Raw genomic sequence first — 27,963 nt, 5'->3', positions numbered from 1 at the left:
TAGATTTAAGTTAATCAAGGCTATTGATTTCAGTGGCTTTATTCTAACCTAGTTGTATACAGTCTACAGTAAATAAATAAGATTATGAGAAATCAGTAAAATTTCAAAATCTAATATAGGAATCTTAGACATTCATACTAGAAATTAACTCGTACTGAAATCTATTGGACAGGCTTTTGGATAAAACATGCCAAGAATCAGGCTGCAAAGTTTACAATAAGTAGTATATTTTTAATATTACTATTTTACTTAAACTGAATAGGAAACAGCATGACAACATTAAAGGTTTCAATCTAGCATTTTAATGGACACCATTTAGAATTTTTAAATTCTCAACTTCCTGTTTATATGAACAGCACATTAAATCTATAGTCAATATAGCCACTTTTATACAGTCCCATCATTAGTTATTCAATCATGATCAAACACATTTTGCATTATATGGATTCAGCAAAGTTACAGTACTCAAGATGTAATATGGAATACAAGGTCAGCATACAATGACAGTGATCCAGTGGCTGTGGTGTACACACACAGCTCTGTGCACACAGGGGCTACTCCTTTTTCCTCTGTAAACTAAGTTTGGTATGCTACACATGTTTGGAATTCCTGTCCATTCATTTAAAAAAATCCCTTTGCAACAGTGTACTAGGCCCCTATGACTGCAGGTGTTTTAACCGTGTCCCAAACTGCCAGCTTGAGTAATTATTTTTACAGTATATAACAATGGTGTATTTGTACTGGCCTGCAGAGAATTTTATCATTCCTTTAAAAAGAAAAAAGAAAAAAAGTTATAGGATTTCTACATTGTTAATATTTAGCATACATACACCTTTGTTACCAACAGAATATATAGTTTTCGGGAGAAACTACATGAATAAATACTAAAGGCTTTGAGGCTTGTAAGTGTATGGTATCAATCTTGCCTTTAAGCTTACTACAAAGATATACATATTATCTAACCTGACCTGATGTATTTTACCAACAAATTAATACTACAGTACCTTTTAACATTTCTTATTAGCCAGTTTAGTTTACTTTTGTTAACTTAAAAGTTCACAATTCCCCCTTGAAATCTGATAAATACCTTTACAGGATACGTTTGCAATACAGAAAAAAATATAGGTTAATCAAAAAAATGTTTCAAAATTTTGCATTATTTTCTGCTAAGAAAAAAATAGTTTATAAACATAGCTTAGACAACAATGATAGGAAACACCTAATGATAAGTTTCCAATTTAGGGTTCAGGAGGCCTTTTATTCTATAAGATATGTAAATTTAACATAAGATTAGAATTTTATGGGATATTACATTAGTATTTTATAAAGCAATTGGACAGTATAAAGTTGCCCATCTTCAACAGATTTCAAGTATTATATTACTGGTTTTAACATTTCAATTTGAATGACGTTTTGGATATACACCTTTATTTTCCATAATTTCCAATCTGCACACTGTTTCTATTTAATATGCAGCGAAATGTTCCAGGCTGGATATCCCAGTATTTAACAGGATTGTTGAATAAACTTATGCCACTATATAACGTCTTCTTCAGCCTTCCTCCTGTTGGGCAAAAATCATTCACTCCCACTTTTGAAATACTGTTAGAATGAAGAAAGACAACCTGTAAGAGGACAGAAAGAAAAAAATAAATATTTGACATATCCCATGACTACATTAAATTGCATGTGAAGATTTGAAATATATGCTAATCCTAGGTAAAAGTGTATAGATTGCAGCCTTAGATATTTGCATCTAAAATTCAAAGGGGAAAGTGAGGTTTATATTGATTTATAGAAAAATATTCAATATACTTTTAATGTTTAATTTTTGATACTTCTTAGATATGCTTTTTGAGGACAAAAGGTAAAAACTGGGGGAAATTGGGTTGCCAGAGTCACTATGATAATGAAAACACAAGTCCAGATATATCAGTAGTGATAGTTTTGGAATTAAAAGGGGGCGGATATGCCAGTTTGAGATGGGGAAAATGGAAGAGTTTGTAAACTTCTGTTCCTGATCATGTATCCATGTCAGGCAGTCAGGTAGTATTGCATTTACACTGGGACTTAACTCTTAGCTTTTGGTAACTCCTGCACATAAGTGCATACTTACATTAAACCCATGTCTTGACTGGTTTTTTAAATAAAAAACCATAAAATATATTTGGCTGGATCCAGATACCTGTACACAGCTGGGGATAGGTGGAAAGTGAAGTTCTCATCCTTCTCCCTGCCAGCCCCTAGAGCCCCCTGAAAATGACATCCCCCCGAAAGTCAGAAGACCCTGCTAAGTGGGGGGTGAAGGGAGAGTGAAATTTGGGCATAGGCTTCTTTTTTGTGTAGAGCAGAAAGTTCTGCACTCTAGTCCACTCCTCTAAAGGTCCCATGCCACATGGGAAGTATTTTCTGGGAACTCTGAAGACTGGTGGTAGCAAGGAAGTTAGGTTTTCCTGCCCCCATCTGTGGGCTAAAAACTGAATACAACACATTTTTTAAAAAACGTTTATTGTATAGATTGTCAATACACTGAATAAGTAGGACAAAAATGTCAAGAGGATAAGATTTTAAAAGTCTGCTGCATTGTGTATTACCTGCAGATACTTCAGATCTGGAAAACCAGAAGGCACTCTTTTTAGTTTATTCTTCTCTAGATGGATTTCTCGTATATTTGGCATATTAGCAAAACTGCCATTTTCCACATCTTTGATTCTGTTGTTTCCTAGCCCCAACCTAAAGATAAATGTTAAAAAAGAGTACCTGAGACAATATGGTTTAAGATAACACTAAGAAACCATTTAACATACTGTATAGAGAAATGAACATATAGAAACAGTGGTTAAGAAGTCTTGGCTTACTAGCCAAACCCATAATTTGGTTGCCAGTGACCTACCCTTCCCACGATCCTGTGCAGTGTACAGAGAATTTAGAGAAAAGTGGGGCACTTGCTATTGTACTCAAGTCTTCCAGAAAGAATAAGTGGTACCTTGATGCTGATACCTCGGGCACAGAGAAACCCAATGAGAAAGTATACAAAAGTATGTTACAGAACATTGTAGTGGACACTGACCATTCTCAGTTTTCATCATTAGTCTTTATTCTGTTAAGAGTCTATACTTAGCATCTGATTCAAATCTCATATTCAGTTGAAGCAAGAGCTAATTACAGAGGTAGAATTATATATAGGCTGTCTAATCTGATGCCTATAACAGAAGGAGTTCTAATAATTAATCATTCTGATAAATCAAGACATCCAGTTTTTTGAAAGGTCAGTGGGTTTTTCTAAGGCTTCTTCCATCCCCTCCCTCTCTATAGCAACTCTGCCTTCCTTATGCTGCTCCCTGGACAAAGAAACAATGTCTTATTTTCAGCCAGCTGCTCTCTCTTTTGCAACAATGCTCATCTGGAAGTAATCCAAATCTCCAGCTGACCTCATGTGCAACCTAAACTGGCAATTCTGTTTGAGATCGAAAGGCTTGGTTATGTACACATGTTTCTTGTCTTGTTTCTTTCAAACAACAGTCTCTGTACTCTGTGAACGTACTGTATAGCCCTCTGAACTGTAGCCATTGTCCTGAGTTTTCCTCACACACCCTCCCTGTTATTTTATTATTTTCTCAAGATAGGTAAACCTGTCTTCCTAAAATCAGTTGCACTGGGCACTGTCTTCTGAAATTACTTGGTGAAACAAATAATGAGAACTACTATTCACCAGGTCTTTAATCTTACTTTTTTCTCTCAGTTGTGCTGAAGCTGTCTTTTACTCACCATATTTTGGCTCAAGTTCCCATTTGCTCTTCATATTTTTCAATTTAATTAAATTAAACACCAAAACAAGTTCATGGTAAGTGCTGTTTTTTCCCCTTAGCAATAGCTCTTAAGGACTTTATGTGTGGTGAGTCTTAAAAGATAAAGGCACTTTAGTTCAGAGACTGTAATATAATCACAATACTGTCCACATCTTAGTGAAGTAAAAAAAGCAAGGTTTAAATTAATTTGAGTGAAACAAATGGATTACACAGCCACGCTTCCTTAAGCAATGCCCATATAGAAGCTGAAATGGCTAAAGTGTTGCATGGAAATTTAACAGCTTGCTGTGACCTGTTGCTTGGACCATGACACCAGCTTTTTGACTATGTTAAATGCCACATGAATGAACAAAAGGACTGGCCCAGTTCCTACATAACTGATCAGATGCCAGGTACACTGAATCACTTGAGAAATGTTCCACCTCGAAGTGCCCTTTTTTTTTTTTTTTTAGGAAATATTGGTTGTTTCAATCACTGCACCATTCCTCATAGTTTTAAAAATGAGAAAATCCTAAAATGTTTACATAATATCAAATGTTTGGAAAGAATTTTCCATATTAAGTGTTACCTTTGAAGGTTTTTATAACGAATAAAATCCTCGAGTTCTATTGCAGAAATTTTGTTGCCATCTACATGAAGTTCCAATAGACTGGAAGGCAATCCTATTAGGGAGAGACACACATTAAGTGTTTAAGCTGGACACAAAGAGTTTCAAGAAGCAATTTATTAATTGTGTTGAGGAAAATAATTTGTTCTATTTCATTTGCAGGACTTCTGCCTTTAGCATTAAGATGTTATTTTTAATGCAACTGATAGAAAAAGTCTCACTATTGTAAATAATATTGTGCAGAAATTTCTGCAGTAAGTTTCTTGAATTTTTCTATGCTGTCATTCCCTTTCCTACTATTAGATAAAAGACCTAGGGCAAGTTATTATTAGGGTGGTTTTTTAAAAAAAATCTTGTTCAATTTATTGCTTAAGTTTTAGACTGCAAAACTATAATCCGGGAGTAAACGTGATTGAACTGCATGGGACTTGCTTTTGAATAGGCATATATAGGCTTGTAGTGTTGAACAGCTATCCTGTGTACATTTTCCATGGACTGTTTTGGACACAGTGGGATTTACTTCTAAGTAGAAATGCATACTGTCAATTAATTACCGGTAAAATAAGTGACTTAGAGAGCAATCCTAACCCCTAGATCTGCTGGCTAGAAGGGGTAAAATAGGGCAATCATACTTCTCCACATGGCTGGTGTGTGTGTGTGTGTGTGTGTGTGTGTGTGTGTGTGTGTGTAGTATGCTCTGGAGGTCACATATACATCAGCAGAAAGATTTGATGGGGTAGACTCTGAAACAGAGGGTCAGAGCCAGTCTTGGAACTGCTGGGAGACGAAAATAAAAATAGGCACTCTTTCACCTCCTGACCTAACCACCATAAGCCAGCAGGGCTTTGCAAGTGTCCATCACTTCACCCAGTTAGGATTGCTGTATTTCCATTCACTAAAATAATAGTTTTGGAAGAAAAACACTCCTTTAGAAAAAGATGATTCCTGCATGTGTAGCAGTGGGCATGCATCTGAGAAGAGACACTTTGTCCTGTGTGAGTCTTCTAAAACACTCGTGGTTTTTGTATTAAAAATTATACATGATTTGTTTAAAATAGCTACCAAATTAATTGGCAACAATTTTTTGTCAAATAGTTTTGATTTAACATTAACAAATAAATGACTAATATTGCATCCATAGTTCTAATTTATCTTACTTTATCACAACAGCAATCTGAAGGTACGTTAGGGTGAGAGTGACAAGCCTAAGGTTACCCAGCATGGTAAATGGAAAATATATCTCCCTATATGTTGATTCTTGCCTGTTGAGATCTGTTCAAACAATATCCTAATTTGAAGAATCTGGGATGCAGGAATAGGGTTTCCTTAGTCCTAGGGTTATAAAGTATGTCTATGAGTGGCTTTACATGCATACAGGCATGACACTGCAGACAGCATTGTGCCTTATAACCACATAACCCACTTTATTCATAAGTGGCAAGGACACAATATCTAGTGTTATAGTGGACCTGCATATATTTGTGATATTTCAAATATTATAATTTCACTATGTATCTTTTGCTAGACTTTTGAGTTTGCCCTAGTACTTCCTAAAATGGACAAAACCAGATACAGACATTGTGTGCAATTTCTCAGCAGCTGATGAGCAAGTTAATTTTTTTTCTAATAAAAATATGTGATAATCATCACCGCATGTAGGATTTTTCCAAAGGATGTAGGAGTTGCAATTTTATATTTGTCAAGGATATTATGATAGCATAGGCTATGGAAATTGTAAGCATAATAGTATCCTTGTTGTGTTCTTTTCATGCTGATCTGCAGAATAGCTTTCCAAGTTAAATCTAAGCAGCCACCCATACTTCAGAACTGTTGGCCTCTGTATTCAGGGAATAGCCAAAAGTTGTTTCTGTGGTGTGCTTTAAAATTAGAGATGGAAGGCATTTAGTACTTCTAGATTCCAAGAGCTTTCTGTTTATTATATTTAGTTATCATTTTTTGTGCAGTACCATGACCTCAAGCATGCTTCTAATTTCCACAGTGGCTTAGGAAAATATTAAATCTCCAGTGCTATTACTTCTGGCAACACTAGTATGAAAATACCAACTAATAGTTTTCTTTCCCTACTCTTTTTAGCATGCTAATATTTTTCTAGTGTATGTATTCATGTTTTTCTGGTCATTTGTTGGTAAATTAAACAAAAATGTTTGTTCACACTTGTTTGCCTGCCAATGTTAATTTTTACTCAAAAGGGAGAATTAATGTTTTCTCATTAACATTTTCTTGCATTGTGACCCTGAGTTTAGTCAACAAAAAGTTAGGTGGGTTTAGGATCACCTAAGGCTGCAAGCCTACAGTTAGTAACCGGGAGTAAACATTGCTAAACTCAATGGGACTTACTTTGGGGTAAACATGCATAAGTTGTGCAGTTACTTGTGTTCATTCAGGAACTGGGAAGCAAAGAGGATTTCAATTCAGGCTGATTTCCTGTGTTTTATGGCATGTCATGAAAGGATGTCTTGCTTTCCCCAGGAGTTTTTATTTAGAAGGCAAATATTTCCCGAAAATGGTACAAGGAGCTAGTAGTTCTCTACCCTCACTAAGTTGTTATAACTAGTTTAGGAAATTATTTTCTGTAGAGTTCTATGAATTCCTTCAAGTTGTCATAATAATGTCAGAGAAGTTTGCCTCTTTAGTGACTACATAGTGAGTATGTATCCCTGGCTCATTACTAGATATCTCAACAGCAAAAGAGAACTCCTGGGACATCAGGACCCTGGGAAAGGTGGGAGGTTTTCTCCCTAGACCATCTCAAGAAGCAGTTGCTGAGGTTTCTTAGTTGCTTAAAGAGGAAGAGTAACATAAACAGACCATACTTCCTCATTGACTTCTCCTTAGAATATTGATTACTTCTTCCTGGAAGGTGGCCCAGCTCTGGGCATCATGCCTTCACCACTGTGCTAATCCTAGAGTCAGTGTACACTTCAAAAGGATAATTCTGGCTCTTTAATAAGACTGACTGCCAGGATGGCCTTCAACAACATGTACCATTCTAAAAGAGTATTTCAGTTGTCAGCTGGCTTCAAACAAGCACTGGAGCAATGTTTCAGATTGCCTTTCCGGTTAGCCTTAGTTTTGCCTTAGTCTTGCCCCCACTTCCCATAATACATTGCCCCAGGTTTTGATCCCAAGATAACAGCTATTTGCTGTTGCTTGTCCAACAAGACAGACAAGTCCTCTGTCTAGGACTTGGATACTCTACAGCTTTACCCTCTGCCACTGTGCAGTGACACCTCTATGAACCTGAGTCATGAAAGGAGATAATGTATTATCAGTTCATCTGTATTTCCAAATGATCAGGTTTCCTAGGTAGATAGTCATTAGAGTAGCTACAGTAGTGACCCTCAGGAAACACCTACTTCTGGGATTTCTCAGAATTTTAAGGCACTTAAGAAAAAAATGGACCGTAGATTCCAGCGTATTAGGCGACTGGGCATATTAGGCGATCCCCCAAATTGGCAGCTGCAATTTGAGGGTTCATATTATAAGCCCAGTTGCCCAATACACTGGGCAGCAACAGGGGGTGGGCTCACCTCCATGCCAGGAGAAAGCCACCCGGCATGGAGCTCAGCCTCCTGCTCGCTGCTGCTGCTTCAGAAGCAGCAACAGAGGTGCGCTCAGGGAGAAAGCTGCCCGGCACAGAGCTGAGTCTGCCGCCTGCTGTTGCTGCTGCTTCGGAGCCGCCGCCACAGCAGCAGTGGGGGGTGGGCTCAGCTCCGTGCCACCCATACCTGGCGTATAAGGTGACCCCCGACTTTGGAGAAGATTTTCCGGGGTTCAAAAGTCGCCTTATACACCGGAATCTACAGTATATCCTTTAAATTTGTGCTTCCTAGTTTTTTGCTATTTGCCCAGGTATCTGCATATTTTGACCGTTCTGTGGGTGATCCTTGGTGTGTCCATAGGCTTCTGATGTTTATTATGCATTGTAATTAAAAAGTATATCACCACCATTATTTTTAATTCAATCAGCATAATACCAAACTCAAAATTAGAAAGCAATGTACATGAGAAAATGTAAGATAAAAAACCTGATTTATATAATAAAAAAGATCATACCTTTAGGAACAGAGTTTAATTTAGCTTCTGCAATTCTTATATGATAGACTGTCACACCTTCAAAGGCCCCAGGTTCTATTCCTTCATTATCAATAGGATTTGCGCTCATCTCTGCCAAAAGAATAACAGTTGTGGCTTGTGAGGCTGTAGTTTTTAAGATACCTTTCCTTGGTTGAGGCTTTTACAGCATTAAGAAATGAAAGAATGTCTTTAAACACGTGTAGCACAATTTCCTCCATTCAGAAATATAAATGTTCTCTTGATACTCATAGGTATGGGTAGTGGCTTCCATGTGAAGGCATGACTCCCAAAGTTGAGCTCCAATGTTTCTTGCTTAGAAATTAAGCCATGTCACATGGCAGAAATTCTTGAAGTCGTGCATTGTTTTTAAGGAGAATACAACCAAAAACCAAAGCAATGCACATCAAAGCTTCTAAAATGTCAGGGAACACTTGCTCCTAGTTGCATACAATTCTTTCAAAAACTTCAGTCAACCTTTCATAAAGCAAACATTTATCAAAGATGGAAATAATTAATTTCCACAAGATGTGATACCGACCAACTTACATGGCTTTAAAGGATTGGCCAAATTCAAGGAGAATAAGGTTGTCATTGGCTGCTAGGCTTGATGACTATATGCTATCTTACTCCTTGGAACTTGGAATAGACATATAAGTCTGTTCACTAATTCTGTTGTTGGCGAAGTTCATTATGATGAGTTATGCAGCGCAACCTAGTGTTGGGGCAGAAAAGTGTCCAATAGAAATGTACCTCACTCTCAGGATTCAGTTTACTTTTCTTCCTAATTCGAGTAGTCAATGTCCTTTATGCTCCCTGCTGTCTCTCCTCAAGATCATGACATATGCTATCTTACTCTTTGAAACTTCTGCATAGGCATGTAAATTTGCACCTTCAGTCTGCTTTTGTAGCCTTAAGCTGCAATCCCCTTAGGCAGTAGCATGCATCTGAATACCAGTTGTTTGCCCTTACGCATGCTTGTGGATTTCCCATAGGCATCTGGTTGCCCACTGTAGGAAACAGGATGCTGGTCTAAATAGCACTTGTCTGTGGATCCAGCAGGGTTCTTATGTTTTTAATTGTCCATGTCACACAGACCAGTGTGAGAGTTTATTTTAAGCCAGGGCCCTCCAAAGCAGCATAATCTATTTTCAAAGCTATGGTTCAGTTCCAGTGTGTCATAATGGTTAGAGTGCTGGACTAGGACCTGGAAGGAGCAGGGTTTGAATCCTTACTCAGCCATTAAGTTCACTGGGTGACCTTGAGTCACCATCTCTTAGCCCAACTTACCTCAAAGGGTTGTGGTGAGGATGAAATGGGGCAGGGAGGAGAACCATGTACACATTATTGAGATCCTTGGAAGATAAAAGTGGTATATAAATGTAATAAATAAAATAATGTTTGATTATGTACAGTGTGCCTCCCATCATGGAGTAAACAGAACCTATCTCCATATGACTGTGATAAGGAAGGGCACTTTCCTGGATTTAATTTTTTTTAAGGAATGGAGGAGATAGGGTGCCAGGGTGAAATCCACACTTTTTATTTTACCTGACAAACCTTTCCTCAAACATTCTTACAAGAAAACAATGCAATATATCAGTTCCTTAGTTTGTTCTATTGGGAAATGGCAGAATCTTCCACAGTGAGGGTGGAATGCAGTTGTACTATCCCCTTACATTCAGTTTGTCGTATTTCTAAAATGTTTAAGTAACCTGGCAAGACACTTTTCTTGACCTTACTTGCCCAAAGTGAATCACGTCTCTAAAACATCTTATTTAAAGAATAAAAACAAACTAGTCATCTGAAACTTAGGAGCACCCACACTTAGGAATATGATCTCAGTATTTGTCATCCTGGTGCAGATGAGAGTTTGACCACTTAGGCATGTAACACAGAGCAGGAGAGCATAGTTGGAAAAACTCAACCAGCTGGGACAAAGTCTAATACACACAAATGCACACAGTTTGCTCAGATGGGGTAGGGATGTATGAGAGAACCATGCAGTAACTTGGGCTGCCTGCCTTTTTTCTGTGTGAACTGTAGCCAGACAAGAAATCATTCCCACACAATTCACTCCCATGTGCAGGTGATGGTTTGTTTTTTTCCTCTGCCTTATAAAGCAACCATTCTGTTTGCATTTGCTGGGTAGAGTAGAAAATAACAGGCAGCCAAAAAGGAATCTGAATTCTACCTACAAAGCTTGGGCTAAGAAAAAATAATCTACTATTGGGAACCATTTTTTCAGCAGAAACCCCATGGCTGCATTTGGATGCAGACAGCTCTGTCTCAGCTCTGTTTCTGAGCCTTCCTTTCATCTAGGGCTCAATTTAATCCCTGATTTCTATCACATTGCTGATGAATGAAATAATACTGTACTGTAGTTTGCTTCCCCCCTGGTGTTATGCAACAGCTTGATTTATAAAAAACACTTACCTAACACATGTAAAGCCTTCATTCCTTTAAATGCTTCTTTGTGTATCTTTTTCACTTTATTATCATGAATTCTTATCTCAGCTAAACTCTTTGGCAGATTTGCTGGAATTTCAGTTAAGTGATTATGGGACAAGTAGAGGCGCCGCAACTTTTTTGTTGATTGAAAGGCTTTTGGGTGGATCTTGGTTATTTTGTTGTTGTTCAGTGCAAGTGCCTAGGCAAAATGTGAAAAGGTGAAGTTAGAATATTTATTTTATTTTACGTCTCACATTCAGAAGATGTCATATTTTTAAAAACTGCATATATGTATTTTGCACATTTGAATTCAAAAACACCATCTATGCGTCAGAAAGCTCCAAAATGAAATGTGTGTGTGTGTTTAGATTTGAAGAAGTAACAAGTAACAAGAGGGAGTGAAATCAGTCAGGACTTAAGAATGGGAAATAAGAATTAACATTTAGTTTCACTTAGATGTCAAAACGTAAGCTGTATCCCTACTGTGTGTTATTGTGACAGAAGTCTTATGCCATGGATAGCTTTAGAGCTGAATTTTGCAAGATATTTTGGAACGGTCCCACAACTGCTGATGCTGCTTAGTGAAATTATGCAGGGCAGTGCTTTCCCAGAATCCTGGTTATGGTCCATATTGATTGTGGTACTTAAGATGGGAAAGGATCCAGTGTCTCTGGATCTGTACCACCCAACAGCCCTCCTGAACTGTGACACCACAGTGTCTATCTCACTGTGCAGCTCTTACCAATTAGCTGGCAGATCCTGTAATTAGAACACTGAATGCTACACACCACAGTGGTAGCATTAAATGCCATGTAGCTCTGTTGTCGCTTGGTATTTATAAAATATTTGACAGGGTGGAATGGCAATTCATTTGCCACCAAAGCAAATTCTATATCAAACTTCATGCACATCATGTCCTTGCTCTACTCCCAGTGTTACTCTCCCTCTCAAACGCAAGTTTGCGTGAATGGCTTAGTCTCATTCAAAGCAGGGGGACCAAAGATGGTGTCTACTGTCCCCCTTCCTTTTTTGCAGTGGTGATAGAAAAATCACAACTTCTAAGTAAATTCCAGCAGAACTGGACATTAACTAACCTGAATCAGAACTTTGTGTATGCTCTCCCCCTTGAGCATCAGGTAAGACTTTAGAACATCACGTGGCTGAAACTTCAGTCAGGTGACCTAAGATACCTTGGCATGACTATTCCCAAGAACTTGAGGCAGCTGAGGAAGAGGAACTTTGACCCTTTTCCTAGAGAATTGAAGGCTGAAATCTGTGCTTAGGGACAGACCTCTCTTGGTCTGGCAGAATTGCGACCCTAAAAATGTGTCCCCCCCCCCCCATTTAGTTTCCTGATTCCAGTACCAATCTTAGACATTTGAAACAATAATCACAATTGCAAGAGGGCTTTGTAAAACATGTCCATCGCTGACATGTGTCTAGCATTTGCTCAATAAGGAATATAGCCCTTAGGCTGGAAAAAGTTTCCCAGTCCTGTTCAGTGAGATTTCAAAAAACATGTGTGCTAGTTTGATTTAAACAGAAGGCTGTATGTTGGCTAGGCACAATATTTTGCTACTGGTTGTCAGTAAACAACAGGATTTTACATTAAGCTATGAAATGTTTATTTGTATTAAAAGACTGTAGTCAATTTATTTATAATTCAAGTGCTAGGCTATTTCTTATATGGCCAAGAACTTTCTGTTAGTTAGGCGTTCAACTGGCCATTCAGCTGGAATCCAAGACGCGGGAAAGTTTATACAAAAAATGTATGAGATTTTCTTTACTTCGGCATATGAAGACATCTGCACTCTGACATAAGGGGAGGAATTCAACATGAGCTACAGCAGTCTTTCCGTCAGTGCAAGAATTTCAGCTTGCCAGGCAGAACGATCCCCTCTCTCCTTCCCCTTTGTTCTGGGGGTTCTCCACACACACACACACACACACACACACACACACACACCCTGAGCCAATTTACGGGGCACATAGTGGGAGAAGAGAGCATAAGCCCCATTGCACTAGTGAAAGTCCTTGCACAGGCTTCTACGGCAGGACTCATTAGGGGTGAATTCAGCCCAAGATCTGTCAGTTAATGGTGAACTGAAGGTTGTCTGTAGTTTAGGTAAACAATAAAGCAGGAATATTGATCAACTTTGTGTATGGAAAGTGTTTTTTTCTGTGCTTTAGATAACAAATACAGTGGTACCTCAGGTTACAGGCGCTTCAGGTTACATACGCTTCAGGTTACAGACTCTGCTAACCCAGAAATAGTACCTGCTAACCCAGAAATAGCACTTTGCTTCAGGATGAGAACAGAAATTGTGTGGCGGCGCAGCCGCAGCAGGAGGCCCCATTAGCTAAAGTGGTGCTTCAGGTTAAGAACGGTTTCAGGTTAAGAATGGACCTCCAGAACAAATTAAGTTCTAAGCCAGAGGTACCACTGTAACTGACTTTTCCCATAAGTGTTATTGATCTTTTCTCACATTGCTTTCCATACATTTTATGTTAATGGCTGTCAGGGTAGAAAACATCAACTTGACATAAGATAGATTGCCATAGTCCTTGATAGAGACAAATACTAGGAATGCTAGAAAGCAGACTTACATGTAGCGATGTGAGTCCTTTAAGATCATTCTCCTTGACCTCTTTTATTTTGTTATTTTGAAGGTCTATCATGCGAGTATCAAAGGGAATATTCTTTGGTATTGAGGTCAAACCTATTAATTAGAAATAAAAAATAAATATTCATCTACAAACAAAAGACCCTTTAATCTCCATTTGTTTGTATTATGCTGAAATGTTTGTTTCAGTTTTGCAATAATTTAAAATGTTTTGTAACCAATAATTCCAACTTTTGGGTATAGACAATGTTACTCATAGTACACCCATTGATATTGCTGGGTCTACTCTAAATATGAATTGGTTGGCTATCACCCCTTCCAACTATCAATAAAATCTAATGCTGATTGTGCCCCCTTCTCCTTTGTTTGAGTAACAGATGAAGCTATATTTAGAAACCTGGAATTAGGTTTCAGTTTATCAGAGAATTCAACATGGGCAAGGTAGCATCCAATAAATTGAACAGATGAGATTCTACTGAACTCTTACAAAAAGACTGCTCTGGTGGTATGGTTATGATTTTTTAAAATGACTTTATATCTAATTAGGCATAAGATTAATCTAAAGCTATGCTAGAGATACACAAGAAAGTAACAGATAGCAAAGCACTTCTTTCCCTAGGCTTCTGTTTATTTTTGAGGTGTCCAAATAACCCTAATACCTTGGTGATGGCAGCTGTTGAAATAATTCTGGTTAACATATTAATTTACTGAATAGACTTTTATTGAACTCTATTTCTGGGAAATACTCCTAGAGTTCATAGGCTCTAGAGAAAAAACTATTACCACCTCCAGATTGTGCCATTTAAAAAAAGTGTGTGGGTATTACAAATAAACAACATAGATCCAATGAAAATAAGGTACAGATTTATTCTTACCCAAATCTGAACAGTGTACAACTCTCAAGTAGCATTGACATCCAAAGGGACATACAGGAAATAAATCAAAGGGTATTATGGGTGCCCTAGTTGGAAAAAGAGAATTGTCATCATCTCTGTCATCGTCATCTTTGTCGTCATCATCGTCGTCGTCGTCAAGGTCTTCCATATCCATGAGCATCATGTTCTTGAAGGTGAAGTATGAAGGGCTTATAAAAGGCTTAGCAGAGCACAAAGCCAAGAGGAGGAGAAGCACATATTCTCTCATATCTTCAGAGAACACAGTCCTAGTAAAAAAATACAAGCTAGTTTGTAATTTGTTTATGCATTTCCTTTCTTTGTATGCTGTTGTCTGGAACTTCTTCTTAGAAGTTTGTACTTCCAATATGAAGTGTTTCCCTGTTGCAGCCCATAAAAATGAATTTTCCCAGGATGTAAGTTTTCTTTAATGGGGCCCATTTAGATGCTTTGATAAACTCATGGCCTCATAGCCTGGGTTTGAAAAGAAATACTACAAAGACTTTGAGTTTGCCCTAATGGCTTTAGAGAGTTTCAGCCAATGTGCACATAAGGTGGCTCAGATTTCATTCCTAGTTCTCAGGAACAACTCCTTGGACAGGGGGTATTGACTGTATTGTGTTGCATTATTTGCACCTTAATATCCAATGTAAGGTAAAGGTAAAGGTACCCCTGCCCGTACGGGCCAGTCTTGACAGACTCTGGGGTTGTGCGCCCATCTCACTCAAGAGGCCAGGGGCCAGCGCTGTCCGGAGACACTTCCGGGTCACGTGGCCAGCGTGACATCGCTGCTCTGGCGAGCCAGAGCCGCACACGGAAACGCCGTTTACCTTCCCGCTGGTAAGCGGTCCCTATTTATCTACTTGCACCCGGAGGTGCTTTCGAACTGCTAGGTTGGCAGGCGCTGGGACCGAGCAGCGGGAGCGCACCCCGCCGCAGGGATTCGAACCGCCGACCTTTCGACCGGCAAGTCCTAGGCACTGAGGCTTTAACCCACAGCGCCACCTGCGTCCCAATATCCAATGTACCAACTTGCCAAACTTTGGTTTAGCAAGAACAAACAAGTGTTCAGTTATCCAGAACAAAAACTGAAGCCACTTTGCTCCAAACTGGTCCTGCAGCTATCATTCTATCTAGGGCTATACATTACAGACAAACCCAGGTTTGTGGCTTGTCTTGCTACAACCAATGTTTGTTCTTATTTATTGCTTATGGCTTGTTTGTGGTAGGCAAATTGTGAGCTGCGTTATGGCTTACCTCAGGGTAGCCATGACTTAGCTCCAGATAGCACAGCACCAGCATGACTGTGGCAGGAGCAACACTGCTGCATTTTTAACCCTGGGTTGCTCATACTTGTGTGCCATAGTTTGTCTTAATATTACATGAGAACAAGGCCAATATGACACTGTGAGGTGTAGAATTATTTGAGATTTGCAGCCGTTATATAGTGCATGAAGATTAAAACTAGTGTATTGTTACTTGGCAGTATTGTATTAAATTGTCTTAAGAAGTCCAGGGCTCTTGCTGAATCAGTGAAGTGAAATCAACAAGGGAAGGGAACTTTATGAACTACCGAAACTCTCATACTTCTCCATGAACTGATTCCACTTGCCCCTCTGAGGGTGTGTACACAATTACACTCTCATTCTTTGGAATTTTGGAATTAACTCATTCAAGGAAATGACTCTCTTATTATTTCATATGCATAGCACTTGTAGCAACAAAGAATCTTGTGGCTTTTTAAAGGCTGGCACATTAATTGCAACCTAGCCTTCATTCCCAAAGTTTATTTAGTTGGTTACAATTTTATTAAGTGATTTTTATAATGAATCCGTGGATACATTTCTCATCCCTCCCTCTCTGAAGGAACTATTCTGTTCCATTCTATATACTTAGGCACCCTCACAGCAAAACAGAGCAGCTTTCAATAATGTTTAAAACAAATCTCTTGGCCTGTATGACTTTCTTCTTACTGTTTCATTCATAGTTGCACAGATAAGAAGCGCAAGCAATTAAATAAACAGACTATGTGCTTTCATTGCTGTGGCCAGATTGTCTGAAAAGGTCCCCATACTTGAGGATATACAAAGTTTTAACCAGAAAACATTCAGCACCTGATGCTGGGGGCAGGGACCGCAGCACTGCTACTTTATTATTATATGGAGTCCCTCCATATGTATGCTGTGTAAAGGAAACTTCTGTCCATACATGAAATTAAGGAAATATCTCCTTCCTTGCTAATAAAACTCTGTGGCCTCTGTTACTATTGTTCAGTTTTCTCCTCAAGGCAATAATTTCTTCCCATTTCACTTAGAGTAATTTCACATATAATGAAGATGCAAACTCAGCTCTGCCACTGAGTGCACACTCAACAAGAAACTACAGCCAGACACAATTCCCAATGAGTAAATCAGCATTTACCTTTTTAGGTATATACTTAAAATATATAAAAATGTATTATGGTCTAAAAGCTAAATGTGAATTATAATATGTATTCTGGCCCTAACAGTATGATAAACTCCAAACACAAATCCTGAATGGCTGGTGGAAATGCAAAAAAAAAAAATGGCATTCCTTTGAACCGAGTGATTGGTAAATGAAATAACACTGAAACCTAACTACTTTCTCAACATCTGTAATAGGAAAAAATACCCTGACCTCAGAGCTTTTGCATGCTGTTAAACTGTGCTGTTGACATACTGTCTTAACAGTAGGAAAAGTCCTAACTAAGCCCCTGGTCTTATGGGAAAAACTTCCTAAGTATTTTATTTTGGCACAGGAAATCATTATTTTAGAGAAGGTAGGGAAACATTGTTTCATGCTGCCAATTTAGCCAGAAGTATGTTGTAACTTCAATAATTAACTTTACATCAGAAAGTTGAGTTAGATTGATTTGAGACATTGGGGATATGTACTTCAAGTATATATGGAACATAAAAAGTAGTCGGAATATGTTTTCTGTCTGACTTTTGCCAAATAATACTCACTCTTGATTTGCTCTTGCTTTAACAAAAGTCAGACAGAAAACATATTCCGACTACTTTTAGTTAAAAACTAAAGCTACAGGTTTACATGTACAAAGAAAAACCACAATGACTCCTTTATCAAGACAAATTAACTTTTATATGTGGAAAATCTGAGAAACTGAGAGCACGATTCTATGCTAAGAAGTAGATGTGGAACTTGCTTGTAGGCAAGTGCTGATAGGATTGCAGCCTAAGTGACTTTCACAAGATAGCAGCCTTACTATCAAGTCAATACCCTAAACTTTCTGATATATTTCTTTCTGCATAAATGGTAGGGTGCCACACCAAGTATTAATATTTATAAATAAAATTACTCAATATATTAGGATTAGAACACAGGTGCTTTTTCCACATTAATACTTGGTGCAGCAGTCAGTGCTCTTCCATATATAGTATTTTTAAAATGCTGTCTGTCAGGATATTAGTAGGTAACTCATGTGCAATTATGCAAAATTTAAGGTGCAGTCAAAATAATAAAAAGTACTAGGATGGAAAGCATCTCAATTATATTAAAATAACCAATTATAGAACGGAGTGTAAAAACAATCATTGGGTTGTATGCAAACCTACAGTGAACACCATTTAGTTGTCTAGTGGCAAAATGCCAGTTGCATAATATTATAATATTTGGTACTTGTTTTCATGACAGAGCTGACACTGGAGTGTATTCTAAATGGTTAAAAGGCAGATTTTAAAAGTGCTAAAAATTTCCATTGTCTACAGCAGGGTGCTCACACAACCTTGTCTCTAAATAATGTAAATCAGTAGCAAGAAAATGTTGTGTTTTTTTGTGAAGAGCCATGGGAAATTCTTGTGTTTGCTAGTAACCCCCAGTCATTGCTCTGCACAAAAACAGAAACCATGGAAGGAAAAGAGGAATCCTGAGCAGTGAGTTAGTTATAAACTTAGCATCTACTAACCTTTCATACATTCTCCCAGATAAATTGATTCATTCAAAGCTCTTTTGTGTTTATAATATCTACAGCATAAAGGTGAAACATTGCAGAAATGTTTACTGTATAATATTGGAAGTCAAACATTTTTTAAATGCAGAGACTTGCTATGTCTTGGAGGGGAATTAACTATGTTCATCTGTTCAAAACATCAAAGAAGAGGCACTTTATACTGCTTCCATGTTTTTGTAAACAATTATTTGGCAGTGAGTTTGTTTTGCTTTTTTGGTAAATATCAGATTCTGAATGCCTGGAAACATTGCTAAATTTAAAAAATATCATTAAATGTCTATAAAACTATATAGGATGCTATTTTTTCTCTCCTAGATAAATATAACTGTGTTATGGTAGACCAGTTCAAAAGGTACAGGTTTCCTGTTTTCCTTTCTTCATACAGTTCACAATATAAAAGCATTTCTACTACAGTGTACAATCATCTAATATATCCTTTAAAATACTGAACAGTAGTCAATTAGCTTACATTAGTAATGATAAAAGCACATTGTTAAGTTACAATGAGAAAAGTTTTTTTTTTTATAAAAAAACAACCCAAAACTAAAACATACCTTTCTGGTTTGTCAAATTCTTCTAAAGATAAAAATCCACCTGAGAAGTTTATATCCAGTTCCTTACTATATAGAACTCAGATTCAAGCCTGTAAAATGAACAATAAATAATAAAAGGGTAAAAAAAAATCGCTTTAAAGTTCCCGTTCCTTCTGGCACTCTGGGTGATACTTGAATAAACTGCTTCTGTAGATTAGTCTATCTGAGCACTGAAGAATGATGTTAAGAAAACTTGTTACTACTCATGTGTTTTTCATCACTGCTTGTATCACAGCCAAAACTTCTAGCTTAATTCTAGACGTCTAAGCAGAAGATGTGGTTAAATTTGAAGCTTAATAATGCATGGCACAAAGCCAGTGCAAGCCCCATATGGTTCATTCAAGTCCATTTCTGATGTGCAAGTACACACCTCATAAAATTTCTGCAGTGTGCCATTTCTTACATAAATGAAGACGACTCCATCTTTCTACCCAGGGCAACCTAACAGTAAATGAATTATTCTATCTTGCTTATATTTAAGGGGATATCATTAGAGCTGAAGGCAGAGGTATTTAAATAAACAGCTATGTATTGGGTTACAGGATGATCATATAGAGAGAGAGCTATGGCAGTGGCTCTCAAGCAAGGTGCCCACTGGGATGCATAGTGAGTTTGCTGACACACCCTTCTCCCAAAATGCATCTAATTAAAGTTTTGCACCAAATACAGCCACTTACCTCACTTAATGATTACTGGGCAGAGAGAGGAAAAGACCACCACTCCATTTACACACACATTCTTAGTCAGCATAAAAGAAGTAGGACATCCAACTGAACTGGATTCTTTGAAGAGGCCAGCATACTATGATTTTTCAGTATGCTCCAGCAGATTGGTTGGAAACACGCTGCTCAAGATCCTACAAACTGGTCAACAAAGTCCAAACACTCAAAGGAACTTCAGCTTATGTTTCTAAAATAGTAATTTCCCATGCCACATAACAAATATCTTTTATAACTTGAACTTCAAAAAGCACATTATGAAACAGCAGGGAGAGGTCTTTTCCCTCTCTCATAACTCGTAAGCAGGGAATGGATACAACAACCCTCTCCCATATATGATCCCTATTCTCCAAGTTGAAAAGAATGGAGATTCGTTATGTGCTTCCCAAAGGCATCTGATTAGCCATGGGATTAAAAGGACCTTGAACTGATACAACAGGGCTTATGTTATGTTATGTTATGTTATGTTATGTTATGTTATGTTCCGAGAAATAGTCAAGAATCCATTCAAGATGCTCAGGGGAACACCAAGCACACCAAGCAAGAGTAGAATGCATGGTGAGCCTTTCAAGGAAGATAATTCCATGTGGCTGTCCCAATGAGTTTACTGGGAAAGTTCCTTTTATGGGGACAATCTACTCACTAGAAAATTTAACAGCAGGGTACCGTATTTTTTGCACCATAACACTCACTTTTTTCCTCCTAAAAAGTAAGGGGAAATGTCTGTGCGTGTTATGGAGGGAATGCCTACGGGTGGCATGCCTACGGATTTTCCTCCTCTAAAAACTATGTGCGTGTTATGGTCGGGTGCATGTTATAGAGCGAAAAATACGGTAATTTGTACAGGTGTGTCTTAAAGTAGGACTTCTCTGCACTTTAATAGCATCTTAGAATGACATAACATTATCCATATTTAGATAACATAAACGGTAGCATAACAGAGCATTGATAGTAAAAAAAAGAGAGAGACACTGATGCGCCATGCTCCATGATGGACTGAGGTAGTCCATCATGACAGCTAGCCATTGATAGCCATAAATTTATGTACCGTATTTTTTGCTCTATAAGACTCACTTTTTCCCTCCTAAAAAGTAAGGGGAAATGTATGTGAGTCTTATGGAGTGAATGCAGGCTGCGCAGCTATCCCAGAAGCCAGAACAGCAAGAGGGATTGCTGCTTTCACTGCGCAGCAATCCCTCTTGCTGTTCTGGCTCCTGAGATTCAGAATATTTTTTTTCTTGTTCTCCTCCTCCAAAAACTAGGTGCGTCTTGTGGCCTGATGCGTCTTATAGAGTGAAAAATACGGCAGTTTTCCCATCCCAGGATGCAGAAAAGTAGGTGAATCTGAACCTGCACCTTTCTTCCTGCTTGAGGCAGATTTTTACCACCAATACTGGGGAACCAGAAAGCCTGAAGCAATTGAGTTAGCCTTGTGGTAGTGTGTGTAGTTCTTCGGCTTAGTTCAATATATTGTCCCACCTCAGAAATGTTGTCTCTTGGGTATATGACTCAGACCCAGAATAGATGCAGAGTGCGCCTTTATTTAAAAAACAAACAAAAACAAAAGTGCAACTATGCAAAATCTAAGCCTGGCCCTTAGTTTTGCTAAGATGTACCATCTCAGTAGGAATATTCTCTCATATAAAAAGCCTTCTGCATATAGAACACTTACAAGTTAGGGACACAATTGCTTTTTTAATTCAGTTGTAGTGGAGCAATGGAGACAAGTTTTTACTACTGTCTGGGGATAGGCAATTTGTGGTAATATCACAACTTTTATGGTCTGTTTTTTAGTATATCTAAAATCCTTTGCTTATTAGGGGCTACCGCACATTTTTTTCAAAAAATTGCTTTGCACAGGTAACTACCATAGAGTGATCAAAATTTTCAAAAGTAGGGGGTCTGTGGCTTGGCTTTTGAAAAATAGGGGGTCCTCAGTAATTAGCTAGTTGGGAACCACTGACATAGAGTATTCCCTCACAACTCCACTTCTCTGCTCCCAAAATTGAGCTTCCCAGTTCTCACGTGTCTGTATACCCTTGAAAGATAATAAACACTATCTTTCAAGCTAACTCTCTGCTCAGAGTCTGACTTCTCTGGCTGCAAATATTCCCTCAGGGAGGATTTTATACAGCTCAGAGATTATGCTGTTATGAAGTCCAATGCCAGGAACCAAACCTCTCTTTCCCTTTCCCTCTCAAAGGGAGCCGTACCCACAGCCAATCAGAGTGAAGCTCTAGCTCAGCATACTGAGAGCTATATCACTCTGGTAGAGTTTTGCCCATATTGTACCATCAAACTTCACTTTACCTGGGCCATCTGTCATAGTAAGTGACAAGGTTTAGCTGCACTTGTAATCCTCATCCTCCTTCCTAAGGGAAGCCCTGCTTTGGGAGCTGCATAGTGAGTCCTTTACTTTTCAGTCTTTCTTTATTTGCACTCAAATACAGCATAAGATTCTGAGATCTCATGAGTTTTCTTGTCTGTTCCCAGCTGCCACAGTTAATTCTTCCCAGCTGCCACAGTTAATTCTTCCAGCCATGGCCAATTCACCTCCATCAGGTCACAACAACACACTGGTATTATTGGCAGATCCTGCAACAATTGGCTCAGTGGGTAATCATCTCAGCAGACATTACTATAGTAGAGTAACAGAGGTCACATTTGGGGAAAATAATCAGATAACAAGTGTCTCTTCCATAATTTGAATGATTTTTAGGGCTTAGCAGAGAAGTTACATATCTTGAGTAAAGCAATAATCAGACTAATAATAGTGAGCAAACCTTGAGTATATTAAGCCTATTTTTTATATTAAAAAAACTTATTACAACAACAGCTGATTCTAGTTAAATCAACATAAACTAATCAAAATGCAGTTTCCTAGCAAATCAATTCAGAATAATAGCACTGCTTTAAAATAGTTGACATTATGGCAGAGTATGCTCCAACTGGACTTTTGTGTAATATAAAAATGCCATTAGATTATGCAATAGTAATATGTCAGTTAGTGTCTATAAATAGCAGCCATATTTGGGGTTCCTGTCCTATTGCAATATGATTAGCACTAGTACACACATTTTAAAATCTCAAGTATCTTTTCATCCATTTTCTTTAAATACTCATATAACATTTGCATTACATTTTAAAAATGATATTTCCATATGAACATCCTGCAATACATTTTTCGCTGATTTTCCTCCATTGTTTTTTGATGATACTAGCTCCTGAAAATACAAATTCTCATTTTTGAATTGGGCCAAGATTATTTAATATGACATAATTTTCTAGTGATATGTTTTGACTTTAGTTCAGTCTGGCTTATTTTAAAAAGCTGTACATTGTTTATGTTGCTTGACTATGGAAAATGCATTATTTCAGAACTGTAGTTATTTTTTGATCTTTTACCAGATGTCAAAAGAAAAAAAAAATAACATAAACATTTACATAAACACAAATACTGCACAGAAGCTTTTTTACTCTTTTATTTATTAATGCATACTTAAACCTTGTTCAGAAGTTTTGGCTCATTCTCTGTAACTTTTTTTTCTCTGTTTGCACTGTAAATTCAATGCTTTTTTTAAAGTGTTGGACGGATGACTATTGTATTGAAATATGCTGGTATGTTGGGTTAGAGAACTAGAATAAACGCTGTACACTCAACCGCACAACACATTTTTCTAAGGTTTTGCACCCAGATGATAAATATAGCCTCTTGAAATTTGAAAATGTTCCTGAAAGCAAGCTATGCTTGCTCTTGATTGTCTTGTGTACTGGTCATGATTCAGTGCTCTCTGGGATCAGTCAGGCATTTTGATTTGGTGCTTCATTCATTAGTTGTCAGTCCTTTCTCACAGCATAAGCTGTTCTGGTGATTTTTAAACAATAAGAAACATAGAAGTCATGAAGTTAACAGCATGCAGTTCCAGCAGGAAGGCCAGGCATGATTTGTGAGATGTACAGTGAGGTTTAAAAATAATCATGAACGGACAAAAGGAGAAAATGTAGTAATGAACTCTCATATAGGAACTTGTAAGATTGATATATTGAGGGCTACATTCCAGTATGAGAAAAATGGTGAACAAAAAAGATAGAGGCTGTAGTATATAATCTTTAGTAATCCATGGAAAGATATTGAGAGGTAGTTTGTGCAACACAACATATTTGTGCAAGAGTTTTTGCAAACAGAAAAAAATGGAGAAACCACTTGAAGCATCCACTGTGTCGAGCTATTTCAATTGCTTTTGTTTGATTTTGATAATAAACCTGATTTGCAATGGGGGTTGAATAATTTTGATTGCAACTGTATATTAAGTGTACTAAGGTACGTTATACTGTATTGGTGTTGATAATAGTTAGGACAAACTGAAATATCAGTAAACAGAAAACAAGATATCAAATGCCTGTGTTCCCTATTTTCTGTCATACAATGAATGCAAGAAGAACAGACCGGAGAAGTAAACCATATATCTACAAGTGTGAGAAGTGTAATGCCATCATGGAATTACTGAAACAGTAGTAAGAGTACAGCTGTATGACTAGTAGAACACCATTGTGATGAAATGAATTTGGGCCATAGAAAATTGCGTTCTGCTATGAGGATTACAGAGTAGCCTTGGGAAGAGTAAAGTTTTTAGATAAGCTTGCATTTTTAAAAATAAAAAGAAATTTTATTGAAGATTGAAGCCCCATTGGCCAAATATCAAAGGAGGAAAGGCTAACTCGCTCAATAAATGTAAAATTTTATTGTAAGTCCAAATGAAAACCAAAGAGTTGCAACATGTCTTTTTTTGGCAGAATTTCATAATTTAACAACCAGATTTATAGAGGATGTTCCAGATAGGTAGGTTCTGGCTTGTCCTACCATCACAATTAGTATCAAGAAGTTTGATTAGTGTCTCTGTCATTTATTTTCTTTTTAAATTTTATATCCCAATTCTCACCATCTAGGTCTCAAAGCAGTAGTACACGTGGCGACCATTTTAGACATGTCCAAATGATATGCGACCGCCAACATGTGGGTCCTTTTCTGGACCCAAAAGAGGGAAGAATGGGGATGGAGCAGGCTTATGTGTGTTTGACCAATGTGAGTGTTGACCCAGAATGCAACCCCCATGGCAGTGCTTTGTCTCTAGAATAAAAGTTGTGCAGTAAGTGTCACACTTTTTAACAACAACAAAAAGAGGTGCTGGTACTGCATACCCTTGAGTACCGTCTGGGGGCACTGCCCCACGGAAACATTCAGTTGCCTTTACTTAGAACCACCGTTCTTTTGATTAACAAGTAAATGGGGTGAATCTTATCTGAGCAGGTTGTCAAAAGTTTCCAGTATATAGGCTTGGTTTATGTCATTCATTGGTTGCAGGAAATGTTCACTTGGTGTACTGTAACTGTATTTGTCATGTCCTCTTCCACTCCCCACAAGTATCAAATAATGTTGGTATTTGGGCAACATTTTTGGGTAGCAGTATTGTAATTTAATGGAGTGCTTGTTCGTATTTTATGCTTGCGTGGCCTGGAAAAAAATACCCATTGCTTTATAAAAGATGTCTAAAAAGCAAAAGCTAACAATTATATGATTCTTGAAAGCCAAGAGTTTATGTTACTTCTATTTTCGTTTCCTTTTTGTTTAGCAGCATGAAGACTAAGCCATTGGGGTATTGGTCTCTGAGCATGCATACATACATGAGCTAAATAATACTCTTCTTAAAACTTGGCTCCTCCTTGAAACCATGCAGTTGATTATATCTGACTTTTATCTAAGATATAAAACAATAATGCTTAACTTATAAACCAGATACTTACCTCCTCTAAAACAAAAATCTAAAATATCATTTGATTAGGAGGTATGTGGACTATAGAATAAACTAGTAATTTACTGAAAATACAGTGTTCTGCATTTGTTCTTTCACCAGAATTGTAAATATTTATATTTCTGTGGGAGAATTACCAAACATAATTGTAGGGAGCAATTCAAAATCACATGCATAAAGTAGTACGAAAAAATGAAGTAAGCAGAATCATTGGGTGCAGCTTCTGGGCCTTATTTTATCATCCATTTTTTTAATTCGGTTTCTCAGTTCTTAGATTAAAGGCATCAAGAATTTGGTAGTCATGAGCACTCAGGTTTCTGATTTTCATCAGTGGAAGAACTCAGCCCCATGTACACAGTGGAATCTGTTTGTTTGTTTATCTATTTAGGGTTTGGTATCCCACTTTTCAGCTCAAACATGGAGATGCCCCAAAACAACTAGCAAAATATATAAACAATTTAAAAATGCAATAAAAATGCAATAAACTCTACAGAACTAATAAATAGCAAGGAAGCCAAAACTGGAAAAATGTTTAAGCAGAAAAATAATTAAAAGCACACTGGACAATAAAAGTATTTAAATGACAATAGAACACTGGCAAAGTAGAAGATAACTTAACCTTCTCATTCAGTGAGGTCCACAGCCCCATTCACCCATCATGGTAAAACATAGTCCGAAACAAACCATGGCTTACTGTGAATAAGCAGCATGTTAGTACACACTGCTAAGATTGTACATGCCCCACTTCTCCCTTGCTTCTAGGTAGGTAAAAAAGGTAAAGGTACCCCTGCCCGTACGGGCCAGTCTTGACAGACTCTGGGGTTGTGCGCCTATCTCACTTAAGAGGCCAGGGGCCAGCGCTGTCCGGAGACACTTCCGGGTCACGTGGCCAGTGTGACATCGCTGCTCTGGCGAGCCAGAGCCGCACACGGAAACGCCGTTTACCTTCCCGCTGGTAAGCGGTCCCTATTTATCTACTTGCACCTGGGGGTGCTTTCGAACTGCTAGGTTGGCAGGCGCTGGGACCGAGCAGCGGGAGCGCACCCCGCCGCAGGGATTCGAACCGCCGACCTTTCGATCGGCAAGTCCTAGGCGCTGAGGCTTTAACCCACAGTGCCACCAAGGTAACTTGGTCCTAATTCATTACGGGATTTAAATCTCATTGAGGCGAACTGACAACAAATGCAACCAGTATAGCAAAGGAGCGAGAAGCTCCTGAAATGTACCACCAGTCAAAAGTTTAGCAACAGCATTTGTCACTAGTGGAACTTTTTGAACAATTTTCAGTGGCAGTTCTACATAAGGCATAGTTACAGTAAAGGTAAAGGGACCCCTGATCATTAGGTCCAGTTGTGACCGACTCTGGGGTTGCGGCGCTCATCTCACTTTATTGGCCGAGGGAGCCGGCTTCTGGGTCATGTGGCCAGCATGTCTAAGTCACTTCTGGCGAGCCAGAGCAGCACACGGAAACGCCGGTTACCTTCCCGCCAGAGCGGTACCTATTTATCTACTTGCCCTTTGACGTGCTTTCGAACTGCTGGGTTGGCAGGAGCTGGGACCGAGCAATGGGAGCTCAGCCCATCGCAGGGATTTGAACTGCCGACCTTCTGATCGGCAAGCCCTAGGCTCTGTGGTTTAACCCACAGCACCGCCCGTGTCCCTCATAATTACAGTAGTCCAGTCTAAATGTAACTAGTGATAACTAATGTAACTAAATGTAACTGACTGTCGGCCAGGTTTGACTGCTCCCGGAGTTAGCACATTTGATGCTCCAGCAAAAGCTGAAAAATATGTGCTAGTGGACAGCTGCCTCTTGAGCATCAGAAACCACCCCAAAGTTGTGAAGCTGTTTTTTTAAGGAAAATGAAACCATATAAAGTCACAGTACCACCCAGTCATTAGGTCAGTGGCCTTACTACAAAGAACACTTCTGTATTGTTCTAATTATCTATCACTAGCCTAAGGCAATGGCTCAGACCTATTACAACCATCCTAGACTGGGACAGAAAGACTAAATTATTATAGATCATGTAATGGTGAGTGAAGCAAAACCAGTAATATTGAAAATAAAGGTCTCCTAACCTGTCATATAATTTCAGTATTTTCTTCAAGTTACGAAATAAAAATTGCTAAGGATGACTGCTGTATTAATCACAAGCCACTTACCGGTAACTGTCTTGGGGAATTTGACATGGGATTTGAAGGAATAAACACTGAGATCATACATCCTTCACTTTTTTAAACAACCTCTGTTCCAGAAAGAACAGGCTTTATTTTCCATTACTGTCTACTGTACCCAGCACTGGAATGTTGTACAATGATATTTACATAGTTTCATGAGACATAGTAGCTCGGGGTAGCCAACCTGATC

At 38.3% G+C, this 27,963-nt stretch overlaps 2 protein-coding genes across 5 annotated transcripts in view; one reads left to right on the top strand and one right to left on the bottom strand.

Annotated features, from left to right (window-relative positions):
* Positions 1 to 27,963, top strand: part of CENPP (centromere protein P) — a 165,977-nt gene that overhangs the window by 71,786 nt on the left and 66,228 nt on the right. The window lies entirely within an intron of this gene.
* ASPN (asporin) lies at positions 5 to 22,281 on the bottom strand. Of its 3 annotated transcripts, none has more exons than XM_083726855.1 (9): positions 22,093 to 22,281; positions 19,025 to 19,113; positions 14,462 to 14,748; positions 13,570 to 13,682; positions 10,948 to 11,161; positions 8,494 to 8,604; positions 4,378 to 4,471; positions 2,595 to 2,733; positions 5 to 1,625 (listed from the first exon to the last, which is right to left on the bottom strand). In XM_083726855.1, exons 3-9 carry the CDS (start codon positions 14,727 to 14,729, stop codon positions 1,428 to 1,430), a joined length of 1,137 nt encoding a protein of 378 aa, XP_083582981.1. In that variant the 5' UTR covers positions 14,730 to 14,748; positions 19,025 to 19,113; positions 22,093 to 22,281; the 3' UTR covers positions 5 to 1,427. The 3 variants fall into 3 exon arrangements, with proteins under 3 accessions (XP_083582981.1, XP_083582982.1, XP_083582983.1); XM_083726856.1 differs by lacking the exon at positions 22,093 to 22,281 and adding an exon at positions 19,434 to 19,648; XM_083726857.1 differs by lacking the exons at positions 19,025 to 19,113; positions 22,093 to 22,281 and adding an exon at positions 17,138 to 17,214.

The sequence above is a fragment of the Podarcis gaigeae genome, assembly GCF_964106915.1.
Source record: "Podarcis gaigeae genome assembly, chromosome: 2".
Taxonomy (NCBI): Eukaryota; Metazoa; Chordata; class Lepidosauria; order Squamata; family Lacertidae; genus Podarcis; species Podarcis gaigeae.
The sequence above is the reverse complement of the archived record's forward strand: the minus strand, read 5'-3'. Positions and strand labels throughout refer to the sequence as shown.

Excerpts from the sequence above, each read along its gene's own strand:
- ASPN (XM_083726855.1), bottom strand. The coding sequence starts at position 14,729 with ATGAGAGAATATGTGCTTCTCCTCCTCTTGGCTTTGTGCTCTGCTAAG. Across the intron at positions 8,605-10,947 it reads GAAGGCTTTACATGTGTTAG|AGATGAGCGCAAATCCTATT; the intron begins GTAAGTGTTTTT and ends TTCTTTTGGCAG. Across the intron at positions 1,626-2,594 it reads CAGATCTGAAGTATCTGCAG|GTTGTCTTTCTTCATTCTAA; the intron begins GTAATACACAAT and ends GTCCTCTTACAG.